This window comes from Bombyx mori, chromosome 10 (assembly GCF_030269925.1).
Source record: "Bombyx mori chromosome 10, ASM3026992v2".
Lineage (NCBI taxonomy): Eukaryota > Metazoa > Arthropoda > Insecta > Lepidoptera > Bombycidae > Bombyx > Bombyx mori.
In genome coordinates this window covers 16,950,302-16,962,505 of record NC_085116.1, presented here as the reverse complement: position 1 = coordinate 16,962,505, position 12,204 = coordinate 16,950,302, and the positions used below count along the sequence as shown (strand labels likewise).

Sequence of the window (12,204 nt, the reverse complement as noted above, 5' to 3'; positions counted from 1 at the left end):
GATGGTGAGTGGTTACCGTCGCTCGTGGACTTCAGCAATGCCAGGGGCAGAGCCAAGCCGCTGCCTACCGCTTAATACTCTCCATAAGCCTCGTTTGAAGAAGGACATGTCATAGCGCTCGGGAAACACCGTGGAGGGGAGCTCATTCCATAGCCGGATGGTGCGTGGCAAAAAAGATCTCTGGAAGCGCACTGTGGATGACCGCAGTGGCTCCAGGTAGTATGGATGAACTCTACTCCGGTGGCGGGCGGTGCGGTGGTAAAAACGAGATGCCGGTATCATCTCGAATAATTCCTCAGAGCACTCCCCATGGAACATACGGTACAAAATACAGAGGGAACCGAAGTCCCTCCGCAGACCCAGAGGTTCCAAACGATCCGAGAGAATGGGATTATCGACAATCCGAACGGCCCTCTTCTGTAGGGAGTCAAATGGAAGAAGCTGGTATTTGGGAGCCCCGGCCCAGAGATGGGAGCAGTACTCCACGCGAGGCCGGACTTGTGCTTTATAAAGCAAAAGCCTTTGTCCAGGCGTGAAGTACCGCTTCGCTCTGTTGAGGACTCCCAGCATTTTGGACGCCAACTTGGCTTTGCCTTCCAAATGACTCCGAAACTGGACGTCGCTCGAAATGTCGACCCCAAGTATCCCGATACTCTTGGAAGGTTGCAGGGATACTCCTTGGAATTGTGGCGCCATGACAAAGGGGTCCTTCTTGGCAGTGAACGCGCAAACTTGTGTCTTTAACGGGTTGAATTGAACCAAGTTCAATTCACCCCATTTGGAGACTCGCCCCAGAGAGTTCTCCACTTCAGACACAAGTTTTGATCGTCTCTCTTGCACCACACTCCGAGAGAGACTCTGATGGCCGATATATCGCGCATCCCCCGTGCTGTCATCCGCATAGCAATGCATGCCATCAATAGACAGCATGTCATTGATATACAGGATGAAAAGCGTGGGGGAGAGCACCGAACCTTGTGGAACGCCAGCGTTAATGGTCATGGTATCAGAGCAGTCACCGTCTACAACGACCGTGATGCTCCGCCCATCCAAAAAGCTAGCGATCCACTTGCAGAGACCCTCGGGGATTCCGTAAGATGGTAGCTTCGACAGAAGTGCCCTATGCCAGACCCTGTCGAAGGCCTTCGCGATATCAAGGCTCACAGCAAGAGCCTCGCCCTTGCTTTCCAAGGCTTCAGCCCACCTGTGAGTAAGGTATACAAGAAGATCGCCAGCTGAGCGACCGTGACGGAAGCCGTATTGTCGGTCACTGATCAGCTGGCGATCCTCCAGATACTTCAGGAGTTGTATATTAATTATTCGCTCCATCACCTTGGAAAGCAAGGAAGTTATCGCGATAGGCCTATAGCTCGATGGGTCCGACCGGTCACCCTTCTTGGGGATAGGGTGGACGTGGGCGGTCTTCCATGAAGACGGAACCCTGTTAGCGCAATAAGAAAGACGATACAAACGCGTTAGCGCAGGCGTCACGTAATCCTCTCCATCGCTGTAAACATGTTTATCAGGAGTTTCCCAGTTCCGCTTTAGTGAGCATTGTACCTACGCTGTCGTCACTAAATCTACCAGTGGTCGTTGCTAAAGGCGGTTCGTGCTAATCTATTTGAGGTATTTAAGATCATAATTTTCAGAAGATTTTAATCACTTATAAATCTACAAATTCCATATTGATCTTAAATGAACCGTAGTGTCATTGATTTGAAAGGATATTTGGACATAATCTTCTGTTTTAATCAACCATTCGACGTAGTATATCTTTTTCTATATAATTACTGAATTATTCACGTCTAAAATTGCATTAGTCAACTACAAAAAAAAAAGTTTAGATCGGCTCACAGTCGTGTTCTATTATTATATTGAATCCAAAACTGTTTTGAACTGTAACCTGAATTTGAAAGTATTTTGTGCATACGGTATTATTCACGTTGAAGTCATTAATTTAATTTTGTGTCTACAAGTTGTGGCGACATTAACATTCCATTAATAAAGAGCTTACTAGTAAATATATTTCTAATAAGTGTTGTAATTATTTATTTTATTTTATTTAAAGACTGTTTTTTTTCTCTACTTAAATTTTAAGGCACAAGACAATTTCAGAGGGTAAGCGAACAAAAATTTCAACTTGTGTCACTGTTGAGTGTTGATTGATTAACAAGTTATTTGTTATAAGGAAAAGGTGTTATGATGTGTTTCGAATGTGATTTATGAATGCGTGTAATGTGACGTACGAAGAATGTCCTTTATGGTTCGAAATTAAATAAAACACACAATGTAAAAGAACTAATTTCTTCATTACTTTTATGTTCCCTAATATTATTCGGTGAAATTTCATTACAGCTTTAAAATCGTAAAACATTTCAATCATCACGATTTTTATTAATTCAGTATCTCGTTTGTGTATTTGCTTACTGGACTTCAAAATCAAATCAAAATCATTTTTATTTATTAATCAACATAAATGAAAGTACACACTTGTTGAACATCAAAAATTCAATTCACAAAAACTAGCCTCCGTCCTGAGAAGAACTGGCAAGAAACTCAGCGGGCATGTCTTTTTTTTTAAATATAGGATTTTTTTAAATATTCATTTTTACAAAATGTGTGACTTGACCTTGTACTGGACGATAAAGCAATGTCATTTAATTAATTTGACACTCAAAATAATATACTAGTATTTATTATACTTAGTCATTATTTTAAAAAGAACACAATAGTACTTTCTTCTTCGTCGCTTTTTTCATTACTGTCGGTCGTGTCCCTGAAACTTGACCGTGGCGTGTCTCGTGAGCTGTTTCCACCTCGTCCGGTCCTCAGCTTCTCGAATGGCGGTTGCGACTGGCAGCCCAGTTAGGGTGGTTATTTGATCACACCAGCGGCTTAGTGATCGGCCGCGCGGTCTCTTTCCTTCGACTTTATAAGAAAAATAGTACAAAATACTATTATTCTTTCTTCATGAAATATAAAGCGCGCCCAGAACCAGGTAGGCTTGTGAGCTCGTCCCGTCCCTAAGCAATAAAAAAGAAAAAAGAAAATTGTGGTAAGGAAGGAGTACATAAAGAGGACAGCTACTCGTATGATTCAATGCGACACAATTGTAAGCAAATTAGATTAATCCTTCATCTCTCTATATTCCCTATGTTTTATGAAGAAATAACATTATTTATTAACTTCTTGTTAGGCATAATCATACGTTGTCTTATGTTTACGGTCTTATTCGTAATTAGTTAGCAGAGATTTATAAGGTCGATGTAAGAAAACTATCAAAAAGTGTTAAGCTTCTTTCAGACCACGTTATAACATATAGCATATAGTATATAGCTCATAGCACAAATATATGGCGCACCATACATTGTTAAGGACACGTTCACACTGTACTATATAGGTATTATTGGCTAAGTACCTATACGCTGCTATACTATATGGCACTATAGTATAGCGTAGCGAAAGCAGCTTGATTCTTAGTGTCTCTTTCTCTGCCATTACGGATAAGACCGTGAATATTTATTATAAAAGTACCTTATAATATTTTAATGTCTTTAATACTAAACAAAACGCGTATTATTTACCCGCACGTAAAACATAATATGTTTGACTTGTCTTATCTGGTTGTTAGAAATATTCTTTAAACAATTCTTAAGAGATCTTTGATAACATGGCTTGACCAGCTGCTCAAACATATATTAGAAATGTCGATGTGCATGGGCGAGTTTAATTTGTCATTAATATTATACATGTATACATAATAATAATAATGTCTACGACAGATCTGCAACTTATGTTCCTCTAAGTTGTTATATTTGTCTTGGACACAATGTAGCAGCAAGTATCGAAATCAATTGTTAGATTCAAATAGATTTTACATGTATGTGTGCCTACTGCTACTGCACCTCTAATTCAACCGACTGCTGAGTTTCTTGCCGCTTTTTCTCAGTTGGTCGCAATTCCGATTCGGTAGCATTCATGAAGCAGCTTGGAGCCGTGGGTCTCTTCCGGAGGCGCTCGGGCCGCTGTTAGGAAATGCCACCCCTCCTGGCTGCTCGCCCACCTGTCCCGGTGAACCTGGAAAGGTCTCCGGGCCATAAGTAATCCCTCCCTCCTAGAAAAATAATCTAATTCAAGTAGCAATAGGTAGTATCGCAATATTTTCAATAAGTAATAACATAAATAGTGTACAAAAACTTAAAAAGGTTAGAAGGCACATACCAGGACATTTCTAAACAAATTCCAGTTAAGCCAAAGTTGCCCTGTTTTCATTCTATACTTCACTTTTTTTTATTAACCATGTATTAAATTTTAGTAAACTGCTTTTGTAAGAAAAATAATCAATTTTTTTGTATACCTCCAAAATGTACATTAACGACACGGGAATGAACTTGTGAATGACAATAAAGTCTTGAATATCTGTTTTATCTTTATTTTATTGTTCAAAATAGAAGTCTGAAGATCACTTGACAAGGGGCCTCTATGTACACATATTACCGCCGATCAAATACGAAGCAAATACGTCAGCAAAAATATTATAGACTTAAATCTATAAAATAAAACATTACCTATTTAATTTTACAAACAGTACAACATGGACATGCCAGACATTCTCGTGCACGTTTCACGAGATTTGAAGAAAGGAAACTCATTCCTTCTGTCTCGATTATAGCCATAGACTCGTATGGGTTTGTCCTCGTTCGGCTTCTATCCAGTCTTAGCTTTAATGACATTTCCCGGTCACTGCTGACTCAGTTTGCCCTCTTCGTCGGCTGTATATCATACCAGTAGGAATAACTTTTCTTCGTGAAGAAACTTTAGACCGCTGCCGCAATCCTAGGGCTGGCAGTGGTAAATTTAATTTTTCTCCTTCCTACGCCTAGTTCTTATTCAATTAGTAGTAGTTTATTTAAAAATTAAAAAACAGATAAATAGATTTTTTATGAGTATGGGGGGCTCCGCTCCCCTACCCTCTGCCAGGGCTTCGCCCCTGGACCCCGGCTCGGTACTCCATGAACTTTCGGCCTGGTAGGAGAAAAAATAGTATGTGCACCGCGGAAAAAAAGTAGGACATCTCATGCCGCGTGTTTGCAATTTTACACGTGACAGCAAATGTCCTACTTTTCTCCCGTGGTGCACAATGTACTATTCCTGGGTGAATAAAATCTGAGTTTTCGTTAATAAAATATTAAATTAGAGATGGAGAATTTTTGCTGAATATGGCAACATTCTATTTCTGTCATTCATTTATTTAAGTGATCATACGTCATGCGATGTGAATATTGTCTGAATGTTTTTTTGCAATTTTCTTCGTAAATATTGCATTTACCAAGCGTTTTGCCAATGCTGAACTTCCAAAACGGAAGTGAAATAAAAATATATAAATGAAATAGTGCAAAATGCAGTTGAAAATGGCCAGCGACTCTGATATAAACAATCTGCCGTTATTAATGATTCCATATAAAACAAGACAAATGTTATCGTGCCTGTTGAATACTAAAAAAATTATACCTAGCGATGGACCTGATAAGCTGCCAAGGTAATTATGATTATATTAAATATTTTGTATCGAGCACCGACCCCTCAGTTATAATGTTTATGCTTATGTATTCAAATGACACAAAAGAAAATATACGGCAGCTAATTATTGTTACAACACTGGACAAACAAGATGTAATTAACATGAATTATGGTCTCTAATATGATAAAGTAATTTATAATTTTATATATTTTTTTCATAATAAATTAAATATGCTTCTAAGGAAGAAGGCTTTAAAGTCTTTATTTTTATAACTATTGTATTTTATAACTATGAGTGCTTTGTAAAGAATTAGAAAGTTGCAAACTATAGTTTCGTTTAGAAAATTTTCCATAGATTTTAAAACATGTAGATTGTAGTTATCTGGGTAAAGTTGCAATGTGGTTTATGCCATTGAACTTGTGAGGTTGTTATATTCATAAATTGATTAAAAGATAAAATTTTAAGAGACTGGCGCGGCTTAGCGTCGCTAGTTGGAATATCATCACAGGAAGCTGGTTCCATCCACCAGTGTAGCAATAAGACTGATAAAGTACTAGAGATATGGCAGAGAAACGGGTCTCCGACTGTTGGCCAACTTCTAGAATTTCTGCAGCGTTTGGACAGATTTGATGTACATGATGATGTGATAGATGATCTGAGGAAACATATAAGCAGAGGAGAATTAACTGGTAAGTTCATTACAGTTTCAAGATTAAAAGCGGAAAACAAGGATAAAATTATTGAGGCAAGAATGAAATTGTAAACTGATTATTGTTCTACTTTCCTGCAATAATTTTTATGAAAAAAAACCTTAAATTATACTAACTGCAATTCACTTCATTTTTTAGTAAATCAGCCAGCATTTGAAGGAGGACAAGTTGCAATTAAACACAATGATATAATCTCTAACGAAGATGTGTATGTTCCTATAACGATTGATGATGATGAAGGCTATGAGCAGCATTATGATGCGTTTGTTCTGTATGCTGATGAGGACAGGGAATTTGTCGAGGAAATGATTAATAGACTCGGAGGAATGTTTCAGGTTAGATTAGAATAATTTCTTTTCTTTTTAAAGATTGGTTAACTGTAGCAATTTGATCACAAAAGGAAACTTTTTCTCATGGAAAACATTACATTTTTATTGTTGTGGATGGGTGACTCATATTAAGCTGCTATTAAATGCATTATTTCATATAATTAATGCATATAAAAACAATTGACGTCAGATTGTGTATACCCACATTGAGACACAGGGTCTCAATGTCAGGGTCTTAAGTTGAAATTACCTTTGACGGGAAGAGGAAACGACAATTGTTTCAAACAATTTTCATTTCTAATCTGTGTGAGTTATATCCACTCTTAAATTAATCTTGTTCACATTGGTCCAGATATGCACTAAAGAGAAGTTATTGCCTAGCCACTCTACAGAATATGCTCCTGTGGCTCAGCTGATCTCGCAGCGGTGCCAGTATATCATATTAGTCTACTCACCGGCCTTTCTGAGAAGTCCGGCCAATACTTTCTATCGGGATTATGCACAGGCTATTAGTATCGGTAAGGAACAGGTATTTTCATATATCTATTAGATATTCTAAAACATACAACATTAGTGTTGAATGTTGTAGCTGACATATCAATTTTAGAATTGATATCATACATCATGGTCACAACCCTCAGTATTGAGGAAACCGAAGCAAGAAGAAGAATCATACATCATATATCAATTTTAGAATTGATATGTCAACTCAATGCATTGATAGGTCAATTGATATTAGATTCACTTTTTCTATCCTTCAAATTGAAAGAGATCAATTTCTTGAGTAGTTTTCATTATAAGTCATCAATCTATGCCATATAATGAGGAAAAGTTAAGCAAACTTGAAAACAACAGTTACAGGCCTAATGTATTTCAAGTTTAAGATATTTTAATGATGAATCAAGGATTTCGCATTACAAGGGTAAATCAGCAATTAAATTGTGACCATATGATGACCGAGCTTTGCTCGGTTTTTTTTTTGATAAATATTGGTTTTTAGAAATTATATTTAAATATGAATTACCAAGAGTAATTTTTGCTGTGAACATTTTGCAATATACAGAGTGCCATTTTAAAAAACGAAGACTAGATATACTGTTGATTCTTAACACTGTAATGTTGAAACTATTGTAATAAAACTGTAATGTTGAAAAATATAGCTATGTGATCACTTCAAAACTGTATTCAATGCAATTTATTTTTTTAATAACCCAAAAAAATTAAATAATATTTTTGCATTTTGAAGGGTAGGATACTCTTTACTTTTATGCAATTAAGACCTTATACAGTATAAGTTAGAGTGCAGCGTCTCCCTGTGTTTTAGGAACACAATCATATTACTTGAAAATTCTTAACTACATGTTCTTGTTTCAGAATCAAGGAATCGCGTCTTCGAACACAAGTTGATACCTATAGTGTACCAACATTGTGAGTTACCAGTTCACCTCAAGTACTACACCAACTTAAAGTACACGACATCAGCCACTTTCAACTTCTGGGACAAACTCAAACAGTCACTGAGACAACACAGAATTGTTCCCAGGTAAGGAAGGAGGACCTTATTGCTTTTGTGAGTGTAGCAGCTCAGCCACAAAAACTTTACCTGTTATTTGGGCTTCTTGAACCTGCAAAATAGACAAAACGTTAGTATCTAAGAACTAGAGAGTTATTAGAATCATAATTTTTTTCTTCTACCTACGCCGAAAGTTCGGTTTTCCTCCTGCTGTACAGGGAAGAAAGTCTAACTTTTCCTCCCGCTGTACAGGGAAGAAAGTAACTTTTCCTCTCGCTGTACGGGGAAGAAAGTAACTTTTCCTCTCGCTGTACGGGGAAGAAAGTAACTTTTCCTCTCGCTGTATGGGGAAGAAAGTGTAACTTTTCCTCCCTGGGTACTGACAAGTGCGCATCCGCGTTAGTGTCTACGTCTGCTCTCACGCACCTAAAATTCTCCGCCATTGTTGTGCTCGGGTAATTTGCAATATTGGGTTTAGTGTAAAAGTTAAATAAACAAAAGGCAATAAAATTTAATAGTGAAGTATTAAACAAAGATGAGTTCATCAGACAGTTCTTATTCAATTAGTAGTAGTTTATTTAAAAATTACAAAACAGTTAAATTGTTTTTTTATACCCCTGCCGGGGCTTTGCCCCTGGACCCACCAGGGCTTCGCCCCTGGCCCCAGCTCGCTACTCCACGAACTTTCGGCCTGGTAGGAGAAAAAATAGAATGTGCACCGCAGGAATAAAGTAGGACATCTCATCCCGTCAATTTTACACGCGGGAGGAAATGTCCTACTTTTGTCCCTTGGTGCACAATGTACTATTGTAATGGGTAATTATTAATTATTATTATTAAATATTTTAAATAATGTGTCCTTTTGTATATAGAGTAAACAGTGGTAATCGACAAACTACACTTGGGCTGTGTCCAATCCTTTCATTTGCTCCAGCTGTTTGTTGAGTGCGTCGATGTATATTCCAGGGAAATAAATAAGTTATATCAAGTTTCAGGCTAGACGGTGCCACGTCCAGTCGCTCCGCATTAAACATAGTCGAGTTGACCAACTCAAACAACTTGGCCAACTCACACAACTTGGCCACCGAGTTCAGATCGGAGAGCCACTTCTTTCGAACCCCCGACCACAGCATCGTCCCAAACGGTCACGACTCGAACTCGGCCAGGAGCGAAGATACCTTGTCCTGGAGTGGCGACTACAGCCAGGCCAGCGACGGCGTCGAAAGGATGAAGAATCTGGGCAGAAGATTTATGAAAGTTCTCAAAAGGAAAAAAACCTAAATATGTACTATAGATATTTTTGATATGAATCAATGATTTTCTGACGTTCATAATTTGTGTAAGTAACTAATGATTTAGTTTTTTCGAGAGGTTTTACGAATTTTAAACATTACTCATGATCTTTTAAAGATTTTATTTCGTATATGTTTTGTTAATTGTATATTTTCTTGATATCTACAGATCTTTCATGGCTGATACGAACTTCTTTTTATTGCCCTTGTAGGCTGACAAGCATACCGCCCATCTGATGGTGAGTGGTTACCGGCGCCCATGGACTTCAGCAATGCAAGGGGCAGAGCGAAGCCGCTGTCTGCCGTTAAAATTTTTATTAGTTATTTTTATTAGTGTTAAAGTGTTTTTAATTATTAATTGTGTTCAGACACGTATTTTATATATAAATCCGGTTACCCGGATTCACAACTAAAATGAGCAAAATGTTATTGGGCCGATAATAAATAGTCCATAACATTTTTGAAGTGAAACTTCCTTATCGGCGTTGGAAAAAAATTTACCGTCACATTTTTCGGTTACGCGTCACATTTTTCCGTTACGCGCCATCTTTTTTGTATTCATGTCTATGATAATAAAATCCTTTTGTTTAAACTTTATCTAATTTAACTTTATTTAACCAATTTCTAGAAAGTTGCATGTAGATCATTTTTCGAAAAATAAGGCCATAAAGAAGTTTCACTTCTTACGTGTGTACACTAGTACACGCACACATTTTTTTTTATTTGACCGCTGTACAAACAAGTCAAATTGATAGAGATATGTGTTCATCGCTTACTTATTTTATTTTAAATAATTGAAACAGTTACTTTTTTTAGAAAACCATATTGAATAAATGTCATTTTATAAATTTTAGCTGATTTATCTTCGACTAACTTTAATAGATTTTTTCAATAAACCTTCATAAGTATGCTGTCTCATACTCTCACAGGCTAAGTCTTATAAATGTTTATCTATGACAATCTATGACAAAATTTTACTGGTAGGACCTCTTGTGAGTCCGCACGGGTAGGTACCACCACCCCGCCTATTTCTGCCGTGAAGCAGTAATGCGTTTCGGTTTGAAGGGTGGGGTAGCCGTTGTAACTATACTGAGACCTTAGAACTTATATCTCAAGGTGGGTGGCGCATTTACGTCGTAGATGTTTATGGGCTCCAGTAACCACTTAACACCAGGTGGGCTGTGAGCTCGTCCACTCATCTAAGCAATAAATAAATAAAAACAATCTCACAAAGAAGCTGAATATTGGCCAATACTAACCATTAAGGTTCCCGTCCTACCGTTTTCTTAACATCACCAGCATCTGTCTATTATCTTAAAGTTTTACAATTATTTCGGAAAAACTTCTTTTTTAGATTTTGACCGCAACTCAAGTCAAGGTCCTTAATTTGTCGAAAACGTCAAAAATAATCTAGTGATGGGTAACATTAATATTAAGACAATTTCTTATAATATCAATATTGACTATAATATATACGTATATACGTATCCATGGATTTTATAAATAATAGAAGCGTGCAATAGTGATAGTGATTAATTCTTTGGTAATTATTTTTAATGTTTTGCTTTTCGCTTATTATAAAAATCGTGATATTTTAACAAATAATACATTCACAATTTTACATATTACATTGGGTATACGTGTAAATGTGTCGAGTCTTCCAAACGATCAAATGTATATTTGATGATTTTTTTTCACAACTAGCTTTTAAAGTGATTTGTGTGGGGGGAGCGTTGTGGAGGGAGCGATTTATTCGAAATGAATATTTTAATTTTTAATGTGAAAAATCCACTTTGTTTCGGATCCGTAACTACGGAACCGCGTCATAAATATGAAATTGTACCGAATTTAATGCTATATTTTTGTATACATTTGTAATAAAAGCGTTTGCATTTATATTACATATTTTTCAGAAAAAATATATTTTTGTATTTACATTTTAATAGTAAGGTTTTAATGTGATAAACTTATATGAAAAATATTTTTTTACAATTGTACTGGGTGCATAATATTTACTTAGTCTTAATTTACTGGTGGTAGGACCTCCTGTGAGACCGCGCGGGTGGGTACCATCGCCCTGCCTATTTCTACCGTGAAGCAGTAATGCGTTTCGGTTTGAGGGGTGGGGCAGCCGTTGTAACTATACTGAGAGCTTAGAACTTATATCTCAAGTTGGGTGGCGCATTTACGTTGTGGATGTCTATGGGCTCCAGTAACCACTTAACACCAGGTGGGCTGTAAGCTCGTCCACCCATCTAAGCAATAAAAAATATATATATTACATATTTTTCAGAAAAAAAATGTATTTACATTTTAATAGTAAGGTTTTAATGTGATAAACTTATATGAAAATTATTTTTTTACAATTGTACTGGGTGCATAATATTTACTTAGCCTTAATGTAAATATATTTTAAATATACGATTTGCTATTATATATTTATACATAGATTTGTAGAACATGCTTTTTATTAATTTCACTGTCGCTTTGAAAACGCTTTAGCGTCTATTCTTAAATCAAGAATTATATTTAGTAGAATAATATTTTTTCTTGTAAACGAAATTGGTAAATACAATAGATGTATTGATAAAAGGAATGGTTTGGTTTTGATAATTTCTCTCCCTCTTTTTTTATTGCACCCGTCATGGAGACAACTCTGCCGCTGCCTTTTTTTTCTAATTATTAGGATTTTTTCCAACTTCATTTAAAGAATGGGTACATCATGGCGCATAACACAAAAAGTAAAGTTAAATGGTATGTGGAAAATAATTCGGAAAACGAACCGGATGAGCAGTGTTTCTGAGGCGTAAGAGGATGAGCTCTGCGGAGCATGTTTCAC

At 36.8% G+C, this 12,204-nt stretch overlaps 1 protein-coding gene across 2 annotated transcripts; it reads left to right on the top strand.

Moving 5' to 3' along the window:
• Window positions 1-5,399: 5,399 nt before the first annotated feature.
• Window positions 5,400-11,961, top strand: LOC101735950 (myeloid differentiation primary response protein MyD88). Of its 2 annotated transcripts, none has more exons than XM_004921516.5 (6): window positions 5,400-5,539; window positions 5,987-6,210; window positions 6,370-6,566; window positions 6,913-7,078; window positions 7,935-8,103; window positions 9,069-11,961. In XM_004921516.5, exons 1-6 carry the CDS (start codon window positions 5,400-5,402, stop codon window positions 9,352-9,354), a joined length of 1,182 nt encoding a protein of 393 aa, XP_004921573.1. In that variant the 3' UTR covers window positions 9,355-11,961. The 2 variants fall into 2 exon arrangements, with proteins under 2 accessions (XP_004921573.1, XP_004921572.1); XM_004921515.5 differs by having other exon boundaries at window positions 9,063-11,961.
• The last annotated feature ends 243 nt before the right edge of the window (window positions 11,962-12,204 follow it).

Coding starts and splice junctions, on each gene's coding strand:
- LOC101735950 (XM_004921515.5), top strand. CDS start 5,400: ATGCAGTTGAAAATGGCCAGCGACTCTGATATAAACAATCTGCCGTTA. Junction 6,567..6,912: donor GACTCGGAGGAATGTTTCAG/GTTAGATTAGAA, acceptor ACATTGGTCCAG/ATATGCACTAAAGAGAAGTT. Junction 7,079..7,934: donor TGCACAGGCTATTAGTATCG/GTAAGGAACAGG, acceptor TTCTTGTTTCAG/AATCAAGGAATCGCGTCTTC.